This window comes from Colobus angolensis, unplaced genomic scaffold (genome assembly GCF_000951035.1).
Source record: "Colobus angolensis palliatus isolate OR3802 unplaced genomic scaffold, Cang.pa_1.0 Scaffold156, whole genome shotgun sequence".
Lineage (NCBI taxonomy): Eukaryota > Metazoa > Chordata > Mammalia > Primates > Cercopithecidae > Colobus > Colobus angolensis.
Genome location: NW_012114666.1, coordinates 426,755 through 453,593, shown reverse-complemented (window position 1 = coordinate 453,593; position 26,839 = coordinate 426,755). Strand labels below are relative to the sequence as shown.

At 40.8% G+C, this 26,839-nt stretch overlaps 1 protein-coding gene across 1 annotated transcript in view; it reads left to right on the top strand.

Moving 5' to 3' along the window:
• The window catches only part of RAB22A (RAB22A, member RAS oncogene family), a 58,998-nt gene extending 33,980 nt beyond the window's left edge, over nt 1–25,018 (top strand). Inside the window, exons 3-7 of the mRNA XM_011936673.1 lie at nt 410–491; nt 10,532–10,603; nt 10,693–10,799; nt 11,417–11,526; nt 17,111–25,018. Of these exons, the coding sequence (XP_011792063.1) occupies nt 410–491; nt 10,532–10,603; nt 10,693–10,799; nt 11,417–11,526; nt 17,111–17,208 (469 nt within the window). The 3' untranslated portion in view covers nt 17,209–25,018. The remainder of the gene's footprint in view (nt 1–409; nt 492–10,531; nt 10,604–10,692; nt 10,800–11,416; nt 11,527–17,110) is intronic.
• Nucleotides 25,019–26,839: the final 1,821 nt, after the last annotated feature.

The window sequence follows — 26,839 nt, the reverse complement described above, 5'->3', positions numbered from 1 at the left end:
GGGAGGACAAAGCCAGGTCCTAAATTTTTTTTTTTTTTAACTAGTGTATACATTCCTGGACATAGTTTTTTAGGAATATTTTCCCATGATAACATCTTTTTAAATAACAGGTTCTGTGTTTTACAAGGGCGGCTAATGTCTGTATTGCCAAGCTATCTCTTGATTCTTTTGATACGGAGCTTAGAACTCTTCCTTCCTGGTGTTGGGCAGATGTGCCTAATGCATTATTTGACAGAGGATATGCACTCAGCATCTGAGCATCCCATAAATACTCCAGAGAGGAGCACAAATAGGATACAGTGTGGTGCTGGGAGATTGAGCGTTGGTTGAGTCTAAGTGATGTTTCCAACTGGGGCTGGAAACGTGCTTTATGTAATTGTATTCTGATCATTGAGGTCTCTCTTTATAGGGCATCTTTTATGACCAAGACTGTCCAGTACCAAAATGAGCTACATAAATTCCTAATCTGGGATACAGCTGGACAAGAACGAGTAAGTCACTCTTTAATTTACTCTGTTTCTCTGAGGCCCAAATGAAAGTTCCAACTAAACTGTCAGCATCCCTGTCATCTCACGTCACTCACTTCTCTTCTGTGCACCGGAGACACATTTATTTCCATTTGCGTAGGCCAGCCTTTGCCTTTTCAATTAGAGCCACAGAGTCCACCGATGGAGAAAGTGATCATGGGCACTGAAGGCATTTTTATGCCTTATAGTGTCTTAAAGTAAATGCTGACCAATAGGCCTGATAAAATCCCCCTCAGAGCACTGTGTATAATTTGGGGCTCCCTCCTCTGGTAAGGATATATAAAGCAATTAGTGATAGAAAGGGTGAGTTAAGCACAACTCATTTATCGCTGCCTTTTAAAAGCAAAAGAGGGAACTTTACAGCATATAAAGTGTGAGATTTAAGTGAAAAGGATCAGCTAACACAGTGCCTTGCAGTAGATACTTAATAAATGCCTGATGACAAAATTGGCCACAATGGTTATCTACTTCAGGAAAAGCCTGAACCAGAAGTGGGGCCTGGACATAGCAGCACGGGGTCTAATGGAATTTGGGGAAGCCCACCCAAATCAGAAATGGCCGGGAAAGCAGGGCTGGGGCAGACACTTCTGCCTCCTCCCCTTTCCTCTGGGTACTAAGTCCAATTTCCCTTCCAAGGTGTCTGTGGCAGCCACCCCATTATTCAGCTGCCGTTTAATTTAGTTTTCAAACAGTATGATCCAAACAGCACATCTGATAGATGCACGGTGCTATCTTAAGCTCTTAAAAGTGTACCAGAAGTAATCAGGAAAAATAGTCTGTCATCACAGCCTTATCTAAGACACCATAGATAGTGTGTGTAGTATGAAATCTGACAAGAATCATCACAGACAAATGGAGGAAAACAAAGCAAGCCATTACTGTTGTCCGAGAAATAGACTCCATGCATTTGTACAGACTTAACGTCTTAAGTTTGCTCTGTTTGGTTTCTTCTGTTTTTAACACTGGATGTTGTTCCTCTGTCCTATTACTCATCTGAGATACTTCTGCTTCCCGTCTTCTACTCCCCATTCCTTCTCCTTTGCTCCATCTAGAATGGAGCATTTAGAACAGCTGGACCTTTGCTAACCATCCGTCTTCTGTCCTTCAGTAGTGTGTTGCTTACCAGAATCCTCCTGAATATATCTGTAGACAGCCCTGGGTTCTTTCCCTCTTAGCCACAAATCCATGTGGCCCTTCCTACTAGTAATATATGTACCCTCCACTAAATCCTAAATTTCAATTACCCCTCATATATATTTGATGATACAGCAAAGCCCTCATCATAAAGAACCATGCTATAATACAGATTCCATTATGCTTTGAATCAGAGCCTGTCCTGGTATACGCAGTGATGTATAACATCTCTTTTTTTCTGAAACACACAAAAAAATAACACAAGGGTGTTTGCCTCTTTCCCTTTCTGCCAGCATGGTAGCAGAAGTCTGTGAAGTTTTATATTTAGCTGCTTTTCCTGCGTCTTGCTTGTCCACTTCTAATTGGTTCTGCAACAGGAGTAGTTGCTCTGAGATGCAAACCTGCCTCCAGCCTGCCTGATGCACTATCACGCAGCCCAGAGCTGCACAAGAGATGCTCATGGGGCCAGGCCACAGGCCAGGGGTGCTGACCAGGAGGCCCTGCATGGAGAAGGCAGGAGAGGAGCACCACCTGATGAGCACTCACTCCAGCCAGTTGTTACTGGGCATGAGCACCTGTCCAGGGTGGCCAAAGTGCAGTGCTAAGGAAAGCCACACACCTGACAGCTACCCAAAAATTGTTTGAAATGCTAGGAGGATCACACAAGACACGTCTTGTAAGCCCGCCTGGGTCAGGGACTGCCTGTTTATCCTGGCAGTGCATTGAAGGTCCAGAATGTGCCATCCACAGCCAGGATCTGTTTTCATCTCCTCCCACCAATCTGTCCTCGAGCACAAACTGTGTGCAGTTCTCCAGCATGCCATAATTTCACACCCTCATGTCCTTCCACAACTCTATTCAGCCTTCAGAACCCACCTCTGATGTCACCTAAAGGGGGCTTTCCTGCCATCCCTGCTCTGGACAAGAAACCACATCGCCACACTGCTGTGTTGCTCAGACCCACATCTGGAGGTCTCCCTGGGTTCCTCCCTCGCCCTCAGCGCTGGACACCTGCTCCATCCGGATGTCCTGACAGCTCCGTTCTCTAAATGTATCACACTTGGGTTCACTTCTCCGTCTCCGCTGCCAGCGCCCTGCTCTCAGCCACCTTTGCCATTCACTGAGTACTTTAGCCTTTTCGTGGGTCCCCTGCTTTCCCTCTGTCCATTACATGTCCTCATAGGACCCAGAGGAATCTTCTGGAAACAAAAATCAGCCCGTGTTGTCAGCCTGCTTAATATCCTACAGCGACTTCCCGCTGCACCTCTCATAACAGCCACACTCTGAACAGAGACCTCTCAAGCCCCACGTGACTTGCCCAGGCCTCCCTCTGGGCTCCTCTCTTCTCAGGGCCTCCAGCACTCCTTGGCCTTATGCCTTTGGATACACTGTTCCTTCTCACCAAAACTCTCTGTTCCCTCCACTGGAGCCCAGCTGGCTCCTTTCCCATCTTTTAGTCTCAGGTTAAATGTGACACACTCAGAGTTTTCTCTAAACCCCCTGCATCTAAGCAGGGCCCCAACTTTGTTCTTCATTACTGCCCTTACTTGTTTTCCTCAGAACGTGCATTAAAAATTGTCCTTAGATACCTGTCTACCTACCTTCATTGACAGAATCTCCCATCAGACTGTAACTCCAAGAGCTGGGACCACAGTGTCTTGTTCACTGCTGTACTCCCAGGGCCTAGCATGGTGCCTGACCTAGAACTGATGTTCAGATATTGGTTGGTTGGATGAATCAGCACATAAACTCTTTGGAGTATTCTTTTGTATCCTGAAGTCTTTGATTGCACTCATCCATGGGATTGTCACCTATTTCCTTACCTGTCTGCCTTTCATTAGACTGTAAGCTCCTTGAGGGCAAGGACTGCTTTCATGTCTCTGCTCTCAGCCCCTGGCACATGGTATTGATGCCCATAGGTTTATGTCTACTGATTGCCAGCCCTACTTAGACACAGATAAGGACAGCTCCTCTACCTACTTTTACCATGTGAGTAGTGCATGACTCAAATTATAAATTTCTGGCGTTGTGTGTTTATTATTCTTTGTAGTTAGGAGATTTATTATAGAACCAGAATTGTCATAAAATGAAAACTCTTTTGATGAACTGACTATTCAAACACCCTCCCCAGCCTCCCCGTTTGACATCTCGTACTGCACATAGTTTTGGCAGATGAGTTGTCTTTCTGATGGTCCAGCTACATTTGATTGCAAAGTGATTTCATTAAGTCAATGAAAGTGATTTTGGAGAATTTCTCAAATGTCCTGTGAAGCCCTTGACGGTAGGGATCTTGTTAACTGAAATGAAGAAGAATACTGCTCAGGAGGATGATATGAGTGCTTCAAAAGATAATGGTTTGTGTATCAAAGGGTTAAGAGGGGCCTAGGGAAAATTGATGAAGCCCTCAAATATTTTTGTAAAAATTTGTCATTTTTATGATAAGACTATGAAAGTCAAACATGAAATGAAGGATATCGTATTCTGCTAGCATGTAGTTTTATCAGAAGCCTCCTAGCCAAGTTATCAATCAAGTTCGACTTGGTGTTCATCCAGAAAATTAGCTCCTGGCTGCAATAATAAACCTAAGGTTTTTCAAATACTAGATAAAATTAAACTTGATTTTATGATTTTGAATTTATCTTCTCAAGATAGAGCCTTTGTGAGACCATTTTGTCCCTATTATTTGCTATCTTGAATGAATGCATTTGAAGTCACCCTTTCTCCACCAATTATCCTTCAGTAACAAAGACTCCTGCAGTAGTATTGAGACAGACACAACACATACATTAAGCAGCATCATAAAGACACCATACGTGTAGTAAGAACATGTCAGATGCTTGCCATCTGTATGTGATTGTATAAAAGAAAGTTTCTTGACCAGGCATAGTGGCTCACGCCTGTAATCCCAGCATTTTGGGAGGCCAAGGCAGGTGGGTCACCTGAGGTCAGGAATTCAAGACTAGCCTGGCCAACATGGTGAAACCGCATCTCTACTAAAAATACAAAAATTAGCCAGGCATGGTGGCGCACATCTATGGTCCCAGCTACTCGGAAGGCTGAGGCAGGAGAATCACTTGATCCCAGGAGGCAGAAGTTACATTGAGCCAAGATCGCACCATTGCACTCCAGCCTGGGCCACAGAGTGAGACTCCATCTCAAAAAAAAAAAAAAAGCTTCTTAACCAGAATCTAATAGACATTGCGTCCAGTCTTTAAAGATTTACATTCCTACATCTTAATGTGGTTTCTCCTAATGACTGTTTTTACAGAGATAGGAACACTAGGAAGACTCAGACTTATTTATTGTCACGGTAGTCATGTATGTAAGGAATTGTTCTCCTGTTTAAAATCAGGAACAAGTGTAGTGGCTTAGTATCGTCTAGAGTTGGGGCAGACAGTCCCAGAGACCAGAGTCTGCAGTGCATCATCCCCACTGGCCAGTGCTCAGTTACCATCCACTTGAAGAGCAGCAAGACCTGACTCTGTGAGTAGAAGCAAACCCAAAAGTGATCCCATTATGAGAATTTGCAGACAGAATTTACACATATGTTTTTGGGCCAAATCCAACCTGCCGCCAGTTTTTGTAAATAAAGCTTTCATGGGACATAGCCAGGCTTGTTTGTTTATTATCTATGGCGGAGATGTCCAGTCTTTTGGCTTCCCTGGGCTACATTGGAAGAATTGTCTCAGGCTGCATATAAAATACGCTAACGATAGCTGATGAGCTTTAAAAAAAGAAAATCACAAAAACAGCTCAATGTTTTAAGAAAGTTTATGGATTTGTGTTGGGCCACATTCAAAGCTGTCCTGGGCCACATAACAGGCCACAGGTTAGACAAGCTTGGTCTATGGCTACCTTCACTCTACAATAATAGAGTTGAGTAGCTGCAGCAGAGATTATGTGACACATAAAGCCAGAATATTTACTACCTGGTCTTTACCAGAAAAAGTTTGCCGTCACCTGATTGAGAGCCAGGTTTGCAGCAGATATGTGCTGACGTCTTTTGAGTCTCTTACATGCCTCCACCTTCTTTCTTTGCATCAGAAGGACATCAAAGTTTCCATGTCAGTAATAGCAGAGTGGCTTGCCCTGCCACAGATAACAAGTATGTATAAACTCTGGACAAAACATTTAAAAAACAACTGTTTGAAGGCACTGCAGAGCAACCAAATGCAGTCAGGGACTACAAAGGGGAGCTTTCTTGTGTAAGATCCACATTTTTATAGCTTTTCCCCAGTGGGCACTTCCCAGTTCGTGTGGCACAGGGTAGCTAGGACTTAAGCAGAAAGCTTGTGTTGAGTGCAGAGTTTCGGACTGCTAGAGCAGCCAGAAAAAGAGGAGGCGAATCGCAGAAAAGAGGGATTCAACAAGGAGGGACCCCGTAAAATCTGTTTATAAATTTCCCTGAAGTTTTTTTGACCCCCAAATTGTGAATTCACAAGAGAGACAGTATAAAATGCAACAGAAACCAGTAGATGGAAAGGGAGACAAGACAGCAGAGATTTCAGCTGCTCCTCATTACAGCAGGGCTAGACTTCAGAGTTTGAATCCAATCCTGCTGTGTTACAGGAGATCACTAAACACCTTGGGCATTCCAGTGAAACTTCAGAAGGGCCATGCCTTGGGAGTAGAAACGGTATCCTAGGACTAAGGGCAAATCCAAAAACCCAAACAGGCCCACGCTCACGACGTGTAAAACCAATCTCAGGATGAGTCACCAGTAACTCAATACTCTGCAGAGAAGATTTTAAAAAACCAAGCATCTACAGTGCATCATCCACACTATCCTGTGTACAGTCAGTGCTACCACACGTATGAAGAAACGGGAAGGTGTGACCCAGTGAGCAGAAGCAAACCCTAAAGTGACCCTTTTCTTGGAATTTGCAGACACAGAATTTAAAGCACGTATTTTATATATGTTCAGAGATTTAAAGAAAAGTAGGCCAGGCACAGTGGCTGACGCCTGTAATCCCAGCACTTCGGGAGGCCACGACAGTCATATTGTTTGAGTCGAGGAGTTCCAAACCAGCCTGGACAACATGGCGAAAGCCCATCTCTTAAGGGGAGAAAAAACAAAGAAAAGGAGTGTTAATGACTTAACTACAAATGGGCAGTCTCACACAGAATGGAAACTAATGAAGAATCACATGGAAATGCTAAAACTGAAAGCTGCAATATCTAAGATGAAAAATTCACTGGAGGGTGATAGAACAAATTAATCAGAAGAATAGAACAAAAGTAGAAAAATATGGACAGAGTCTCAGTATCATAGGGACAAATTCAAACAGCCTAACATATGTGTAATTGGAGAACCAGGAGGAGCAAAGAGAGAGATAGGAACAGAAAAAAAAGATTTCAAGAAATAATGGCTGAAAGTTTCCCGAATTTGGTGAAACATATCAACTCACCAATTCAAGAAGTTCAACAAATCTCTAAGTACAAAGAAAACCATATCTAAGTAAGTCATAGTCAAACTGCTGAAAAGCAAAGGTAAAGAGAAAATCTTGAATGCAGCCAGAAGTAAAAGACACGTAAACCGGAGAACAACAATATGACTGACTTTACACAGTAAAGTCAATATGGCTGACTTTACACTGGAGACCAGAAGCCAGAGGAATAGGATCGTTAAACTGCAGAAAGCAAAAACCTATCAATTTGCCAGACTTCATTTTCAAATCTAAAGTCAAAATAAGAACATTTTTAGAAAAACAAAAACAGAAATCAACAGCAGCCGTCCCAGAAAGTTTTTCACACTAAAGGAAAATGACAGTGCATGGTAATTCAGATCCATAGGAAGAAATAGTAACCACTAGAAATGGCAAATAGAAACATCTGTTTTTTCTTCTTAAATTACTCAAAAATTAACTGACTAATTCAAAAATTATAACACTGGATTGTATAGTTTATAGCATATGTAGATTTAGATTATTTGACAGTGGTAGTACAAAGAATGGTAAGGTAACAGAAATTAGACTTTTGCAAGTCTCTGATATTTTACATAAAGTGCTACATTTTAAACTCTAAGTAGACTGTAGAAAAACGTGCAGTAGTCCAGACACAGTGGCTCACACCTGTAATCCCAGCACTTTGAAAGGCCAAGACAGGTAGATTTGAGGCCAGGAGTTCAAGACCAGCCTGTCCAACATGGCAAAACCCCATATCTACTAAAAATACAAAAGTTAGCCAGGCATGGTGGCACTTACCTGTAGTCCCAGCTACTTGGGAGACTAAACACTTTGGGCATTCCAGGGCATTCTTGGGCACTGAGGCACAAGAATTGCCTGAACCCGGAAGGCAGAGGTTGCAGTGAGCCAAGATCACACTACTGCACTCCAGCTTGGGTGACAGAGCGAGACTGTCTCAAAAAAAAAATAAAAATGTGCAGTATATATTATAGTTACAAAAGCAACGACTTAAAAAATAATACAAGCAAGTACAGTTCAAAAGTCAGTATACTGAGAACTTAATATACTAAAATTGAGCACTAAGAAAAATTCAAGCAATGCAAAAGAGGAAAAGAAAGGAGGAGCAGGAATTTTTTAAAAAATGGAACAGATACAGGCCAGGCACAGTGGCTCACGCCTGTAATCCCAGCACTTTGGGAGGCCAAGGTGGTTGGATCACCTGAGGTCAGGAGTTCAAGACAAGCCTGACCAACATGGAGAAACCACGTCTCTACTAAAGAAAAAAAAAAACAAAATTAGCTGGATAGAGTGGCGCATGCCTGTAATCCCAGCTACTTGGGAGGCTGGGGCAGGAGAATCGCTTGAACCTGGGAGGCAGAGGCTACGGTGAGCTGAGATCACACCATTGCACTCCAGCCTGGGCAACAAGAGTGAAAATCCGTCTCAAAAAAAAAAAAAAAGAAAAGAAAAAGAAATGGAACAGATATAAAACAAAATGGTAGACCTAAATCCAAATATCTTAGTAAATACATTAAATGTAAAGGAGCTGAACCACTGAACCTTCCACTTAAAAGGCAAAGGTTGTCAAAAACCAGGACCCAACTATGTGCTGCTTATAAGAGGACTACTATAAATATAAAAACAAAGTTAGAAAATTATAGAATGCAAAAGGATATAGTATGCAAATAAAAAACAAAAGAAACCCATGTGGTTATATAATATCAGTAAAATGGACATGAAAACAAAGTGGAAGAAGGACATGGTGAGAAGAATATTGAGGAACTTTCTGTGTTGATAGAACTGTTTGACATCTTAGTGGATGGTACTCACACAGATATATACATTTGTCAGTTTATCAGATTGTACTGTTAAGATCTTTGCTTTTCTCTGTATGAGTTTTACCTTACGAATTTGAAGGAAGAAAGAAAACACAACCCTGTAAAGAACATTGCCAATATAAGTACATCAAAAATGAAAGCTAACACCATAACCTTTATTCCATCTGTGCACTTCTGTCTCATTTTCTCTTATTCTCTTATGCTGTTGAAGTCAACCCAACACTTTATCTCTTTTTTACTCAGTAGTATAGTTTTCTTTTCTGTGGTGCTTTCTTGCTTATAACCTTTATTTTTGTTTTCTCTCTAAAACTTAATGTCTCCTTTATTGGAAGTTAGTAGGCTTTCACCTCAGAGGCAGGGGTTTCTCTCACAAAGACTGGTAACAGTTTCTGTGTATGGACAGCGAGGTCTGACACTTAGTTTGACAGCTCCCCACACTCATGCAGTGCTTACTCATTTGTTCACCAATTTTTGATAACCTATGCTAGGCCCTGAGATAAAATGGCGTGCCCAGCAGACATGCTGACATCCCTCATGGAGCTTACAGTCACAACTTCACTTTCTTTGGTAAAACTCAAATTAATACAAAACTTTAAAAGCCAAAAGGTCAAACTCATTGGATAGGGAGTTCCAGAATCCATAGTTGTGTATGTGGTTTATGTATGTGCACCAAATGCTCCCCTGTGATCATTCCTGCCTGTGTTCAGGGGTAAACCGCCATTAACAACAGGATGCAAATACAGTGTCATCAGATCGTAAGTAGGGGTCAGGCTTCAGAGTCAGGGTGTAAGACAAAAATTAAGTATAGGCAAAATTCTTGTCATTAAACATTAGCATCATATTCAGTGGGTGAGATGCTCACACAGGACGTGTGCCCAAGAACCGAGGTTGACTGGGGAAAGAACTTCACAACCTCCATCTCACACTCATCGAGAGAAATAGCTCACTGAACCACCCCTGTTGTTCAAGTGGTTATTCCTCTCCCTTCTCTTTCCTCCCTGTTGTGTGTCACGGGGTGTGGAGGCCAGGGTGATGAGTGGGAAGAAGCTGTGTATACGGGGTTAAATTCATGTAAGTGAAATGAGATCTGTAGCCAGCATTTGGGAATTGCTACATGCATGGAGATATCAAAAAAGCAAGTCTCAAACTCATCCAAGTAGTGAATGTAAATGTATACTCATTTCTGAAGGACAATCAGTGTTCAGATTACAGGGTTTTCTTTATGACACCCAAATGCAGCCACTTCTCTGGAGAACTATTTATAGCATTATTTTTATCTCCGTGATAGTTACGGAAGCCAAAGTTTAAAGGACTGTTGAACAAATGAATTTGGGAATTATAACACTGAGTTCAATTAAAAAGCCTTTTGAGCGGAAACAATTGTTTATAGCGCCATATTTAATTCCTATAAAACTGTATTCTAAACTATCTTCTGAGAGACATTTCAGTGTTACGTTAAAAGTTTTTGCCTTTGGTAATTACTGGTTCATTTGCTTTAAAGCAGCATGTCATTTTCTTTGGCTTAAGAGAAAGATTACTTTTTGTGCAGGGATAATGGGCTTGTAAGTCTAGTGTAAAACGTATTTAACCGATTCTCCCAATTTTCTTTATTTTCCCTCCTCTGCAGTTTCGTGCCTTAGCACCAATGTACTATCGAGGGTCGGCTGCAGCTATAATTGTTTATGATATCACAAAAGAAGTAAGACTATATAGCTTTCTTTAGATTGTTTTGAAAACTCTCTTTTGGTTGGTTAGATCTCCAGTTGCTCTCCTTTTTTTGTGTAACAGGAGACATTTTCAACATTAAAGAATTGGGTGAAAGAACTTCGACAGCATGGCCCACCTAATATTGTAGTTGCCATTGCAGGAAATAAGTGTGATCTTATCGATGTAAGGTAAGTGATTAGAGCGAGAGATTACAATACCTATTATGTGTTCCTTTTCTTGATGAGCAATATCCAGAATAAGAATCTTGCTTTTATTTTATCTCTGACATTGAAAAATTCCTTTTGGTTGTGTGGTTGAAGTCCTAAAGTTTCAAACTGAAATTAAGATTTCAGGCATTTGGAGCTAATTATATTATATATATAGACAGGTGTGCAATGTACGGAAATACTGGTTGCTTTGCACCCGACATTATCTGAGATCAGAGCAGCCCCCAGGCTCCCATGACTTAGAATACTTGAATGCAGAAAGCACATTTATTGGCAGTTTCTCTGGGCCACTTCCATCATTCCCAAAGCAAGGGGTTTTTAAAAATTGTGGCTGGAGAAGAAAACCCTGCCATCCCTAATCATTCCATTAGCTACATTACTAGTAGTACCGAGTTTTGTTTCATTTTGTTTGTTTACCCATGGATGTGGTGTAGTCAGGAAGACCGTGTCTCAGGGCCCAGCCAACAGCCATTGAAGACATCCTTTGTCCTCATAAATCTGGTTAACTACTGGGTAGGTGGGGGTACAACTAAGATCTTTGTGGGTAGAATTTCTGATACGTAGTTGTTGCCTTTCAGAGAAGTCATGGAGAGAGATGCAAAGGACTACGCCGACTCTATTCATGCAATTTTTGTAGAGACCAGCGCAAAAAACGCGATAAACATAAATGAACTCTTTATAGAAATTAGTGAGTATCTCTGTGCCTTATCCATTTCCTCTGTAAAAGCAACTTAACACAGAATGATCTTCCTAGTTAGAATTCCCATGTTACTTAGAGCAGTCTAGTCTCTGATACTGTGATCAGTGAAGCGAGATTGGAGAAGGTAAGAGTAATGGCTGGTTTTCATATCATGTTATAGTTGCTGAAGAGCTGTTGCCCTTCTGGAAAGAATGTTGCTACTGAATAAATAATGCACAGGGTGTTGAGGTCATGAAAGCAGTCCCATTTCTTTCTCTGTTTAAATATGTTTCTGTTAGTCATCCAAGGTCATTGAAAATGAACAAAATGAATAAAGGAAAATGAAATGCAGGTATACTTGCACTGTAAGAAAACCCTCAAAAATAATACTAGGCAAGTGAAAGGTAAGACCTGTTTTCCATCTTTCCCTTCCCTTTCCAGAAGTGTTAATATGATGGTACTAGACGGGAGAGGGGCTGCTGCATGCCTTTGGGATCCTCTACAGATTGTATCTATGTTTATTCATCTCATTCAAATTCATCAAAATATTTATTGGGAGCTGTTCCAGGCTCAGGGGAAATAGCCATGAAGAAGATAGACGCAGCCTCTGCTCTCCTGGAGCGCACGTTCTACAGAGGGAAACAGACAGGGAACTCCAAATAAATAGGATAGGATCATTTCAGATCGTAATAACTGATACGAAGAAAATAATTTAGGATGAAGTGAAGGAATGTCTGCAAGCAATCAGGGAAGGCCTCTCTAAGGAGATGCTATCAGAGCTGAGATCCAAGGGAGCAGGCCCTGCAGAGGTGTGGGGAGTCACATGAACGGAACATGTCAGACTTCCAGATGGAGAAAAGCAGAAAGCCGTGAGAGCAGGGTGGATGTAGCGTTACGATCCACCATGTGGTTGAGAGCCAAGGGGACTGAAGCAGAGTGGGTCCTTTGCCACTGGGTCAAGGAGGGGCATGCACTCCAGAGCCCACCAAGGCCAGGCAAGGATGACGCATGAGCAGAGCAGGCCCAGGTGAAGCCCTGGGAACCCCACTAAGGCCAGGCCCAGCTGCATCAACTGGGGCCACACTGGAATCTGGGTCCCTGGTTACTAAGGTGGTTTTCACATTTTTTTTTACGTGTCCCATTGTTTAGATCTGGCCAATCATTTAAGTATTTTCAGAGTCCTTTGCAGGCCTAAGGAGCCCATCTGCTGCCACATATGGCCAGTGAACTACTTACTGCACCCTCTAGGCCAGCCCCTTCATTTCCGTGTTAAAAAGTCATGATGTGGCCGGGCACGGTGGCTCAAGCCTGTAATCCCAGCACTTTGGGAGGCCGAGACGGGCGGATCACGAGGTCAGGAGATTGAGACCATCCTGGCTAACACGGTGAAACCCCGTCTCTACTAAAAAAATACAAAAAAACTAGCTGGGCGAGGTGGTGGGGGCCTGTAGTCCCAGCTACTCAGGAGGCTGAGGCAGGAGAATGGCGTGAACCCAGGAGGCAGAGCTTGCAGTGAACTGAGATCCAGCCTGGGCGACAGAGCAAGACTCCATCTCAAAAAAAAAAAAAAAAAGTCATGATGTGCCTGGGCATGGTGGTTGTCACCTATAATCCCAGCTACTCCAGAGGCTGAGGCAGGAGGATCACTTGAGGTCAGGAGTTTAAGACCACCCTGGGCAACAGTATAACCCTATGTCTTAAAAAATAATAAAATAAAAATACTAGGGCATTGTGGCATGCACCTGTAGTCCCAGCCGAGGTGGGAGGATGGCTTGAGCCCAGGAATTTGAGGCTGCAATAAGCCATTGATTGCACCACTGCACTCCAGCTTAGGTGACAGAGCAAAACCCTCTCTCTTAAAAAAACAAAAATCATGTTTATTGTTGTCCTAGATGTAAACAGCAGGTACCCAGATGAATTTTTGAAAGGCAACATAAAGCCAATTAGGAATTTTTCAGAGCTCAAGTTAAAATATCTTAAGTGTGTGGTGTCATGAGTATGTTAAAATTACCGCTATCTTTTTGTGTTCTTTACTTTAGTGGTATTAAAAACAGGAAGGTAGGCCAGACATGGTGGCTCACACCTGTAATCCCAGCACTTTGGGAAGCCAACGTGGGTGGATTACCTGAGGTTAGGAGTTCGAGACCAGCCTGGCCGACATGGTGAAGCCCCATCTCTACTAAAAATACAAAATTAGCTAGGCATGGTGGTGCATGCCTGTAATCCCAGCTACTTGGGAGGCTGTGGCAGGAGAATCGCTTGAACCTGGGGGGTGGAGATTGCAGTGAGCCGAGATCACGCTATTGCATTCCAGCCTGGGCAACAAGAGCAAGACTCCGTCTCCAAAAAAAAAACAAAAACAAAGGAAGGTAGTAGTAAACCAACAATGAAATTCTTACATGAAAACTAGTATATACAGATTCATTTTAACTGTGAAAAATAAAACGTATATGTTCACAAAGATTAGAAAAATTGAGAGACATGTACATAGACTTTATTGTACACTGGTTTAGTAATCCTGCATGAGCACAGTGTCTGGCACACTGCCTTTGTGTTGAAGTGTGGTAGGCATACAGAAATGCGCACATATCAGAAGTACAAGGCTCAGTGAATTTTCACAAACTGAATATACTCCAGTGCTTGGCACTCTGGTTGGGCCATGGCCGTTCCTACACCCAAGGGTAACCATCCTGATACTAATTCTCAGATTGGTTTATCTGGTTTTGTTTTACATATATTTTGTACTTTATATTTTTAAAAACATACTCTGTTTCCTCTTGTGTGTCTGGCTTCTTTCATTCTGCATTACATTTTTAGACCATCCATGTCATTGTCTCTAGCTGTGAATGATCCATTCTCATGACTGGTTTGTGCATGTCAGTGTCAGGGTCCAAGTTGTGGGGGTAAGGGGGCAGTGAAGAATACCCATGATATAATTATCCATTCTCCTGTTGATAGACATTTGGGTAGCTGTTTCCAATTTAGAGTTATTACAAACAGTACTGCTCTAAACATTCTGATCATATTCTTCGGTGAACATCTGTACACATTTTTGTTAGGTGTATTTATACCCACAAGAAAAATTGCTGGTCATTGAATATGCATGCATTCAGTACAGCTTTACCGCCAACCAGTTTTCAAAGTGGTAGTTGTACTAGTTGACACCCATACCAGTAGTGTATGAGAAGTCTGGTCACTTTCTGTCTCTGGTGGGTAGGCAGTGATCTCTATTTTCATGACAGTTAATGAAGTTGAGCACATTTACGAATATTGATTTACATTTGTCATATCTACATATCCTCCTTTGTGAAGGGCCTGTTAAGTCTTTTGCTTGTTTTCCTGTTGGGTTACCTGCCTTCTTCTTAATGTTTTATAGTTCTTTATTTTGGAGATGAATCACTTATTGACTATGTATATTGGAAATATCTTCTACTATATGGCTTGCCTTTGTTTTTTTAGTCAACTCCTTCAATGGATTGAAGTTTTTAATCTTCATATAATCTAACTGAGCCTTGTTTTCCTTTATGTTTAGCTGCTTTCGGTTTTTTGGTTGCTGTTTTAGAAATCATTACCTATTCCCAGCTCATGAAAATATTCTCCTTCTTTCTTTTAAAAATATTATTTGTTCAACAATTTTTTGATGTCATACTTCACAGATGTCTCTTAGATACCAGCTATATTTCAATATCCATTTATTGAGAATAATGACAAGAAGCTTGGGTAAAACTTTTAAACAAATTTGTAGTATATTCACAGCAGGGTCTAGTCATTTGAAAAGTAGTTACAAGACACTGGGAGATACTTTCTCAATATGGAAATCATGCTGTGTACTCCCCACACAGATCTGCAGACAGCTCAAAGTGATGGAGGCTCAAGGCTTGACAGAACCTGAAAGTCAGTGGAGAGGCCATCTTAGCCTTGTTAATGTCAAAAAAATGTGCATGTCCATTTATTCCATGTTTATAAAATACTTCTGTGTCAGGTATTGTGCTGATAAGGTACTGGAAACAAAGATGGACAAATAGGATCTCTTCCCTAGAAGAGCTTAGGATCTAATGCGAGGGAGATAGTCATGTAAACAGATAGGAGGTATGTGTTGTAACCTGTTTCTGGTGTCCCGATTGATTGTAGTGTCTGAGATGTTAGAGAGTAAGGAAGTGGGAGAGTGTCAGGAAAGCCTTTGTACAAGAAGCAACCCTGGAGTTATCAGCCAGGTAGGTAGATAGGTGATTTAAGGATTCTCTCAAAATTGACATTATGCTTCACGGAGCAGTGAAGTGAAACCTGTTCATTCTCATGCATTGTTGATAGGAGAATGTAGTGGCACAGCCTCTTCAGAGAGTAATTTGGCAGCATCTGTCAAAATTTAAATTGCACATTCTTCCTGCATTTATGCTAGATAGACACTGGGATACAATGTACGTGTCAGACAAATACCCAAGAGGAGAATACATGACCTAGCTCTTCCACTCCTGGCATTAATCCTACACATGTACTCGTAAGTTCACAAAGATGCTTCTGGAAACAAACTAAATATCCATCAATAGAGAAATGGTTAAATGAATGGTGGTACATCTGCAAATGCAATATTGTAGAGCTGTTAAAAAGAAGGCAGCAGGCCAGGCACAGTGGCTCACACCAGTAATCCCAGCACTTTGGGAGGCTAAGGCAGGCAGATTGCTTGAGGTCAGGAGTTCGAGACCAGCCTGGCCAACATGGCAAAACCCTGTCTCTACTAAAAATATAAAAATTAGCCGGGCATGGTGGTACATGCTTGTCGTCCCAGCTACTCGGGAGGCTGAGGTGGGAGAATCGCTTGAACCTAGGAAGCTTAGGCTGCAGTGAGCCGGATTATGCCACTACACTCCAGCCTAGGTGACAGAGCAGATAAACCTGTCTCAAAAAAAAAAAGTAGGCAGCTCTTTCTCCATGTACTATGATCCCCAGGATGTGTTGAGTAAAAGTATCATGGTGGAGAATGGTGCATATGGTTTGCTTTATTTCTTGCCCCATTTGGCCTTGGAAAGGGGAGATGGGCAGGGATGTAGGTGTGCCTGAGTGTTTGTGCATATATGTCTCTGGAAGCGTGTTCGAGAAAGGGGCCACAGTGGTGGCCTTGTCATGAGACAGAGGGACAGCCATGTTCTGATTGAACTTTTTAAAAATAAATCGTATGTATTACCTACTCAAAACAAAATGTTTTTAATGTGTGGCTTTTTTTAATCAAAAAGCTTTTATTAAGTGCCGCGTGATATCCTTATTTGGATCCTGGGGCAGAAACAGGACATGCGGAAAAACTGATGCTATCTGAAAAAAGTCTGGAGTCAATAGTGATGTGGCAATGTTGAACTCTTCATTTTGACAAATGTCCCATGGTACTATGTCAGCACTGGGGGAAACTGGGTGGGAGGTACACAGGAGCTCTATCATCTTTGCAACTTTTCTATAAATCTAAAATTATTTGAGTATAAAAAGTTTATTAAACTTTTTTTTTTTTTTAAACTTCAGTGAAACCTGTCAAATTGCATCTGCAAAATTGTTGTGTCTGAGAAAGTTAAAGCTCACTCCCTTCCCTCTTCTCATCTTGGTTTAGGTCGAAGAATTCCATCCACTGACGCCAACCCGCCATCTGGCGGTAAGGGCTTCAAACTCCGAAGACAGCCTTCAGAGCCAAAGCGGAGCTGCTGCTGACCGAACCTCAGCCTCTCAGACTTGATGATGAAGTAGGTGGTCCTGAAAGTTAACAGGAGGACTGGGGTCCCTACCACCAGTTTTCATCTAGCCAGTCTTGAGTCTTCTCCATACAAAAAGGATTCACGGAAATTGACCAGTTCTGTTCTCCAAAGACTGCGGCAATGATATTTTAGTCTGTGAACTTCTATTATGTAAAGAATCTCTAGTGTACAAAGGGACTACATCGTTGGCTTTTGACCTTGCTGAAAAGGAACATATAACTTTATGGACGGTAGGATTAAGTTGTTGAGTAGTTTTGTAATCAAGATTTTATGTAACATTTGTAAAGGGAAAATTAGCACTTTCGTGGTTCTTAAGGGAAAAAAAGACCTTGTGGAGATTATAATTTCCTTGGTTTCTGTTACCACTGTTTGTTAGAGGGAGTTGTATCGTTTAAAATTAGTAGGATAGTTTAAGTGGAGGGAGGACAATTATTATCTGAAGCTAAAATGGGGTATTTATAGGACTGATGGAAATGATTTCATTTCTGCCATCTCTAAAGCACTTTTCATTAAACATGTTAGACTAGGATACGTACAGTAAATTAACAATGATAGCAGCAGATGCCTAGCTCACCCTGGGTTTGCTTCTGACCTTGTCATGGTGTGTGCCACCAAACACGTTATTGGCACCTTTTTAAATAAGCTCTCATGATCAAGATGGTGATGGTAGAGAAGCTGCCCAGAATAAATTGAATTACATATGTTCTGAACTGACTAGCAATGGTTTAAAAAGAAAGAAGAGAGGAAGTAAAGAAGGTGGTGTAAATGCTGTCAATTATTTTTTAACCCAAGTATTTTGGTGGGGAAAAGCAAGTATCTGTTGCTTAGCATATGTAAAAGTTGTAGTCTATATTTATGAGGCCATTGCTTAAAGATTATAAATTATGTAAATACATTAATAAATTCTAAGTTTCATTTGACATTCCATTGAATCTTGCACCCAGTCTTGCGTATGCCTGCCCAGTTTTCAGCCTGTTAACGGGAGACTCAGGCACATTGGTATTGTATAAAGGTATACAGTCTTTAAAGGTTACAGTCTGCCTTCCCTTCTACCCACCCGCCTTCCACCAGATCCCATCTGGAAATCGTAATGAAGACATATGCCACTTTGACAAACCTGACTAGTCCTTACTAGCCTGAGGGTCAAAGATGAAGCTCCAACCCCAAGTCATTTACCTGGTCTTGGTAATAAGTTTCTTTTAGCTTGTACAGCATCCTCAGACCAACTGAGGAGCTTTCCTTGTTCACAATTTAGCTTATCTTTTTGTTTCCTTTATTTTTGCCTGCCTCTGTTAGTGGTTAACACTCTTTTCCCTCAGGGAGCCTAATGAGGTTTTTAATATAATCTAAAAATAAAGCATTGAAGTGAAGTTGGTGAAAATTTGTTCCTGGTCTAATTTGGCACCCTTCCAACCTGAGTATTGTAGGGGAAGGAAATTTACAAGATTTAATAGGAAATGAAACAGCTTGAATTTCAAACTAAATTGTATTTTCAGAGCTATCCTTAAACTGAACAGCTGAAACTATTGTTATTATTTTGTGCCCCCCACTTAATATGGATAGATTTTAATGGGAAAATTATAATTCAGATTAAGTAAAAAAAATTCCCTTTTCCCTGTTGTACATCTTAAGAATTTGGAATTGTTTCTTTATCTTCTGAAATCATATAGAAAGAATGTCGTTAGTAAAAATCCTAACTTCGTTTTGTTTAAAAGACACATGGATGCTCCATTCCCCTAGGATTTTGCTTCCTCCCCAGTGCTAAATTAGCAAGCTCCTAGAGAAGCCATGTGATTCCCAGGGCCAGGCGCTTTCCACCTGAAAGGAGTTTGACTTTCTTCTGTATACATCCAGATGGATCCCAGGCATCTGGGCACCGCCCTAGTATGTCTCTAGAATTCCACTGCTGGGCCTCTGTCTCCATGACAACAAAATAAAAACAGGTTGCTTGACTCATTACCGAAGAGGCAAAGCATGTGCGACCCTTTCTGTCTTATTTTACCGAAAGATGGTGCAAATCTATGACCTTCACATTTTTTCCACCAAACCCAGCAGTAGCTGTTGGTGATTGTATGGTATCTCGGTGCATGGAGAAAGGCAAGGTCTTCTGAGCTCATCTTAACTGGTGAGGCATCTGGATGTCTCTCGTATTACTGTGATGTTTTACTGTACCAAGCCCAATGTGGGTCCATCTCATCAGCCCTTTGCTGATTTCATGATTTCTCACACTCCCTCCCATACATAGGGTGTGATTCTGTTTTATTGTAGCCACATGTTTTATTAACAGAATGAGTGATATGAAGCTTGTACTTAATGCATTTTTCAGGCCTCTTCCCTCATTTTCATCAGTCTGTCTAAGAAGTTGACTCAGCACTGTTTCTCATGTAATATCCTTTTAATGCTTAGCAACAACAATAACAAAAAATTGCTGTCTCAGATCCATAATCCATACTCTGTGAAAGCAGGAAAAAAATGTTTTTACTTATTTCATTTTCTTCTAAAATGCAAAGATGAATATTAAAGTCAGAAGCAGTGTTTGATTTTGAACACATTTTGGATTATTAACCTGACTAAGCAATGATCTAATACACATTTCATATTTTCTTTATAATAATTTATTATGGAGAAGAGGCTAGATTTCAAAGGAATTGAGACATATGCCCATCTATAAACATTTTTTGGTTTTTTTACGATACGGGGCCATTTTTTAAAACTCTCAGGACTGAACAGAAGAGAAGAATTATTAATTAGCTGCTACTGTATGTTGATTCTTTTCAGAGAAATTGAAATAAGCTCTTTGCAGGTGTCCAACCCTAGAAACCAATGATCTCCAGAACTCTCCTTTCATACAAGTGTTTTTCTGATTCTATGATAACTAATTAACTATCATCTGGTGATTAAAAGAACATAAAGTAAGATTATGATTAAGCGTCCGTCACCTGCTTATCAGCCTCAGTCAGGATAAGTTTAACACGAAGCAGCTGAAAGATTTAGTTCTTTTCAAAGTAACTTATTTTCTTGTGACCGTTTATGATGTTGTTTGAAGTGCCTGTTTCCCATTGTGCACACACTTTCTGGATGTCTGAAAGGATCAGGACTTTTCTGTTAGAGGCTTGCCTCCTCTCTGTGGGCTGGTGTCCTTCTTGAAGTTATCAATTCCTCTTATTCTTAAATATCTAAAGGGAAAGGAAACCACCTTTAATTTCAGAACTTCTCTTTAAGTCTTGTATGTATTTCTTTTCTGTTCTCAAGGAGGAAAATTGGTCTAGGAGGCCTTCCAAATTAAACTCTGGGAAATATAGTAATGAAAATATCCTTTAGCTAACTTTCCTGTAACTGTCAAAATAAAATGTCAGTATTTGTAGGGCACTGTGTTAAAATAAGCGGTTTAGATTCCAGTGACACTGCACTCATTGGCATGTCAGCCTCCAGCTCGGAATGGCATTTGCTCATGGTTACAGGCATCTTTTAGATTCTAAGAGTGAGTTACAGAATTCTTTTTGGTACTTTCACTTATTCTTTCAGAATACATCAAGGACATGATTCATGGGCCCTTAAGAGTATAAGATATAGTTGGACAGTATGTTGCCTAAGTAGCAGATGAGCCCCCCTAAACATCCACATGTCTCTGCAGGAACCTGTGTAAGTATTGTGAAAACCCTTTTCTTCCAGGGAAAAATTATTGGAAATTCCTTTACTGAGCTCTACTCGGTACTCGCTCTGGAACATTTGGGAAATGACAGCGCACAAACTCAGGCTGGCTCTCTTCTCTAACCTCACTGGGCTATAAATATTCCTTCTAACTCTGTAATGAAAATTAAATGACAATGACAAACTAGATAGCGAACCTGTAAAAGTCATTATTTGCATTTGTTTTAAAGGGACAATTTTACCGTTTGACTTCAAGAGATTTTCTACCTCTTAACAGTTAATATTTTTTAAAGGAAGAAATGGAATGTACCTTCAGGGGTCAAGCTGTTAACTATATACCTGCCTCCAGTTAGCTTGGTTTATCAAAAGGATTTTTAAATGATTCAAGATGATGTTTAGGATATTTGTTTTAACTCCTGCTATGCTATGATTTAAAAAAATAGTGTAAGAAACAAATTTATCCATGAGATAAACATTATATTTTATAGTTTTAGAAAAAAGGGGTGGGGGTGGAATTTAGCCTAGAACTTAAAGAAACAACCTCTGCCAATTTCTCTTGACAGCGGAGTTGCTTGTCTTGACTTCTAATAATAGAAATCCAGGCAATTTGATTATCCGGTTTGCAAGAAACTTTAATGGAATTCTGGGGTACTTGTCCTGTTTTATGTGCAAATGAAAGTCTAAAAAATATTAGGATATTACATTTTTCAGGAGCCTCCATTTTTTCAGTCTAAGAGAACGATAAGTGAGAGACCAATTGTGATGAAGTTTCATTAGACATAATGTGGAAAGTGAATAAATAGAACCAAGAATCTTCATATTTCTGTCTTTCAGAATTCTCTTAGCATATAGGAAAATGATTTACTTTCCAAATCTAGAAGGACTTCCAGTAGCATAGATCAAGTTTAATTTGATGGTCTGTACCATCAGAAATAACTAATATCTGTTTTCTTTCCTTTTAGAGTATAATCAATTATTGACAGGCCAGAATATTTTTGGCTTCAAAACAAAAGGATTCATAAGCTTAAAAAAAAAAAAAAAAAAATTCCCAAACCTTCCATCTATTCCTTTTATTACACTGAACATTTTACATAGTAAGAGTAAATCATTAGTACATCATTAGTAGATGGTGAAATTAAAACCATGGTGTTTAACAGATTTAACAAAAAATGTTTAATTTACTACAAGTTCATTTTCAGATCTGTATGGTGCCCAGTGCTCCACAAAATGCATAATTGCAACAACAAAATTATTTTCACGAGCAAGAATTCAAGTGCCAAAGTCCTATCAGCCAATTAAAAGCCACAAGATAGGAACAATTTTTTGTTTTGTTTTGTTTTTGTTATCTTTTTTTAGATGGAGGCTCACTCTGTCGCCCAGGCTGGTGTGCAGTGGCGCAATCTCAGCTGACTGCAACCTATGTCTCCTGGGTTCAAGCAATTCTCCTGCCTCAGCCTCCTGAGTAGCTGGTATTACAGGCGTGCACCACCACACCCAGCTAATTTTTGTATTTTTAGTAGAGACAGGGTTTCACCATGTTGGCCAGGCTGGTCTCAAACTCCTGACCTCAGGTGATCCACTTGCCTCTGCGTCCCAATGTTCTGGGATTACAGACATGAGCCACCACGCCCAACCAGTAATGATTTTTTTAAAGGGCTTTTCTTAATTGACAGTTTTAAGTTGTAGACATTAATAATCTAACAAACAAAACATGCCAGTTTTGCTGATTCCACTTTTTGCTGGATTGAATAACTTTTCATTATTTAGGGAAACTTTTGAATGCAGTACTGTGGAGGAAATCATCCTTAAAATAGCATTTCACACATAGGGCCAATAATTTTTACTTAGAACTGAAATTGTCAAGGAAACCCCCACAGCATCTAACGTCATATTGTAGAATCACTGGGCATACCTCTTCCTCTAGGCCAGTTCAGAGACCACTGGCCGCCCAAGTAGAGTGGGGCCCACTGGCGTGAGCAGTCCCTGTGCCCATGCCCATGGTGGTGCTTGACTTTGCTTTGGGGCTTAATCCTAGTATCATTTGGCCATTAAACTTTAATTAAGTTTATACTTGAATAATCAGTTTTACTCCTGAAAAATTTTGAACCCAGCACTTGAATTTGTTTATATTCACTTACTTTGTATATGAACTTAGGACATTAGAGTTTGTGAAACTATCTTAACGTGGCTCATGCATGTGATGTTAGAGGGACTGGTCAGTTCATTACAGGGCGAATTATCGGCAGCGGGCTAGTCAGAGCAACTGATGGGTGGCTTTTGTGTGTGTGTGTGACATGGAGTCTCACTCTGTCACCCAGGCTGGAGTGCAGTGGCGCGATCTCGGCTCACTACAACCTCCGCCTCCCGGGTTCAAGCAATTCTTCTGCCTCAGCCTCCTGAACAGCTAGGATTACAGGCGCTTGCCACCACGCCTGGCAAATATTTTTTGTATTTTTAGTAGAGACAGGGTTCCACCATGTTGGTCAGACTAGTCTGGAACTCCTGACCTCATGATCCGCCTGCATCGGCCTCCCAAAATGCTGGGATTACAGGCATGAGTGGTGGCTCCATTTTTAAACCATTTGTTATCCTGTGTAGACAGAGCTTTATTGCCCTGGAAAAGATTTTTTTTTTTTAACTCTCATGCAGTTCAGTCTTTCCATCATTTCACTTTGTGAGTCACTCACATAATTGTCAATCATTCCTCTGACCTTTTTAAGAATTTACATCTTACCATCTCTGATTGAAGCAGCCTTCTCGCATTATTTCCTTTATGTTCATTTTCCTGTGGGCTCTCCCTTAAGAGACACACGGCCCCAGCCACCTCCTCCACATATGTCATATGCCTTCCCCTGCGGCCTTCCGTGGCCACAGCAACAGGGGCTGCTCAACCACTCCAGCTGGGCTTTTTTAATAAGCACTGTCAGAAATGCACAGGCCCGGGGTGGGGGATGTACAGAAGTTGATTCGTGGGCACAGAAATACAGTTAGATAGAAGGAAGAGTTGGAGCATTCGATATTACAATAGGGAGACTGCATCTAACAATAATTGATTGTATATTTGAAAATAGCTAGAAGAATCAGAATATTCCCAGAACAAAGAAAAGATAAGTGAGGCGAAGGAAATTCCAGTTACCCTCATTCAGTCCATTACACATTCCATACAGGTCTCAAAATATCCCAGGGACCTCAAAGACATGTACAACTCTTAGTTTAACATTTTTGAAAGAAAAGAAAACCGGCCAGAGCATTAAAACAAATAAAATAAGAAACACAAAGACCAGTGTTAGGTGAAGAACTCCAGTGCTTCAGAAAGAGTATAGCAGCACTCCCTTACCCTGGGAACACGGCCAGTTGACAAAATGGGTTTTGGTTTTTTTGTTTTGTTTTGTTTTACCATTGGTAATAAGATAGTTAACATAAGTGGTCAGAACTTCGCTGAATTTGTAATAAAGCATTTGTTAAGCGTGTAGAAGTCCAAATCAAAAGTCTTGAAGAAAAACAGCTGTAGCAATGAGCCTAGACATTTTTCAAAAAAAAAAGCTAAGCCGTCCTACCAGCAGTCTCTTGCTCCTAAGAATGTCATGCCTTTTCAAGACCTGATGCAAGGAATAAGATATTTGTGCCTTTTTATAATAGCATCTATTATGAAAGTAAAATTCAGTTGCTTACAGTTTGGCCGCTTTGTAGCACTATTATAAACAGCCCAAATTTATGGTCTTGTCCGTACTGCATGACACATGGCCTGGTTACCTGTAATGGAATGCTGCAGTGGTGGTTTGCCAAGCTTCTGTGGATGTCTGAAGACTTTATTTTTGCAGTCTTAACCTTGGGCTGGACCTAAGTGTATATAAACCATATGATGTCTGTATTGTTTATAGATGCTGACAAAAGAAAACTAGACCTTTTGTTTTTTGTTGTAAGATTTTGGTTTTCATACCTATGCTCATAGTAGATAGTTTGCAAATGAAAGTTGATTTGCCATACTTTTAAATAATATTGTTTTAGCTTGAATATTCTATAATACACTTTTATAGAGTATAACATGCTAAATCACTGTTTTGTTGTAAGAAAGGTGTAAACATTTTGTTAATAAAATGCTATGTTTACAAATACATATATATTTGCCTCCCAAATGGTTTCTCTTTGTGATATTACTCATGATATGTTCTTCTTAGCCAAATATTCTGAAGTCGTTTTTAAATGACCTTTGCATACTGAAGTACCAGAATTTTGACAGCTGTAGTGTCTGGTGAGCAGCAAGTTATTTGTACCAAGGTATCTGAAGCTTCCCAGCTTCCCATATCCTTATCTTATACAACTCCTCCCTCTCCTTGCTCTTAGTAGTTAAGATGGGGGTTCTAGAAGCAGGTCAGCAAGGCCACCAGTGAGCATTTAGAAGGAAGTTTGCTGCCCTTGGAAGAAAGGAACAGTGTGGTGCCCTAGATCATGGAAGAAAGGTCTTCCCTTGTCTTCCATTATTTTGGGGATCTCATCAAAGATGCTAGTCTTTCTATCCCAGTGCTGACTTGAACCCTGCAACCCCAGTACCCTTCATTGCCAGCAGAAGCACTGGCTCACACACATCCGTGTTCTCTTTGCTGTTCCTCTCAGGTAGAAGCACATTTGCCTGTACAGTGTAATTGTGCCAAAGAGAACCTACAAGTTCAAGTGAGGGAACCAGAGAGGGCTTGAGACAAACAGGCTTGGATTTGAGTCTCATCAGAGCATCTTTCCAGGCTTTGTGGCCCTAGACAAGGCCCTTAACCTCTCTGAGCTGTATTTCTTTTATCTTCACAAAGGGAAGATAATAAAAGCTTATCACATGTGGCTGTTTTGGTGGGATACCTATAGCTGTCATTTAACACAGCATTAACAAAGCATAAACATCTCACATAATTTTTTTTTGTAAGCTGTCTCCCTGATAATCATTTTCTGATTCAGTTAAAATAACTTTGCTATAAGTTTGGTGGTTTGCTGTTTTGTTTTTTCCATGTTTTTAAGTATAAAACCTACAAAAAATGCCATGAATCTTGGGTATAGCTCAATTAAATTTCACAGAGGTTACCCACATAACCAGCCCTCAGATCACACAGTGGGACATCTGCCACACCTCAGATGCCCCACCTTGTGCTCCTTCTCTAACATCACTGATGAGTTTTGTCTGGTTTCAACTTTATATACATACCATGTGGTTCCATGGGTCTGGCTTCTTTCTCCCAACATGGTATGTTGTATATTCTCATTCATTCTTACTGCTATGTAGGATTCCACTGTGTGAGTAAACCACCATTTATTTATCTAGTCTATATTGATAGGCATTGGATTATTTCCAGATTTTTGCCATTAAGAATGTACCACAATGAACCTTACATACATCTTTGGTATAAAGGCTTGTACAGGTTTCTCTTGGTCATGTGCCTGGGAGTGGAATTACTGGGTCATGAGAAATACACGCATACACACACATTCTCAATATGTATTTGTTTTTGCTTTTGTAGATAGCTTTCTAAAATGGTGTATCTGGCTGGGTGTGGTGGCTCATGCCTGTAATCCCGACATTTTGGAAGGCCGAGGTGGATAGATCACTTTAGGTCAGGAGTTCAAGACCAGCGTGACCAACATGGCAAAACCCCGACTCTACTAAAAATACAAAAATTAGCCAAGCATAGTGGCAGGCTCCTGTAATCCCAGGGATTTGGGAGGCTGAGGCAGGAGAATCACTCGAACCCAGGAGGCGGAGGTTGCAGTGAGCCGAGATCACACCATTGCACTCCAGCCTGGGCAACAAGAGTGAAACTCTATCTCAAAAAATAAAAATAAAGTGGTGTATCAATATAACTCCCCCCAGCAGTGTGCAAGAATTGTAGTTGTACAGCATCCTTGCTAACACTTGATATTATTCTTTTCTGCTCTTAAAGTCTGGAAATCTGTAG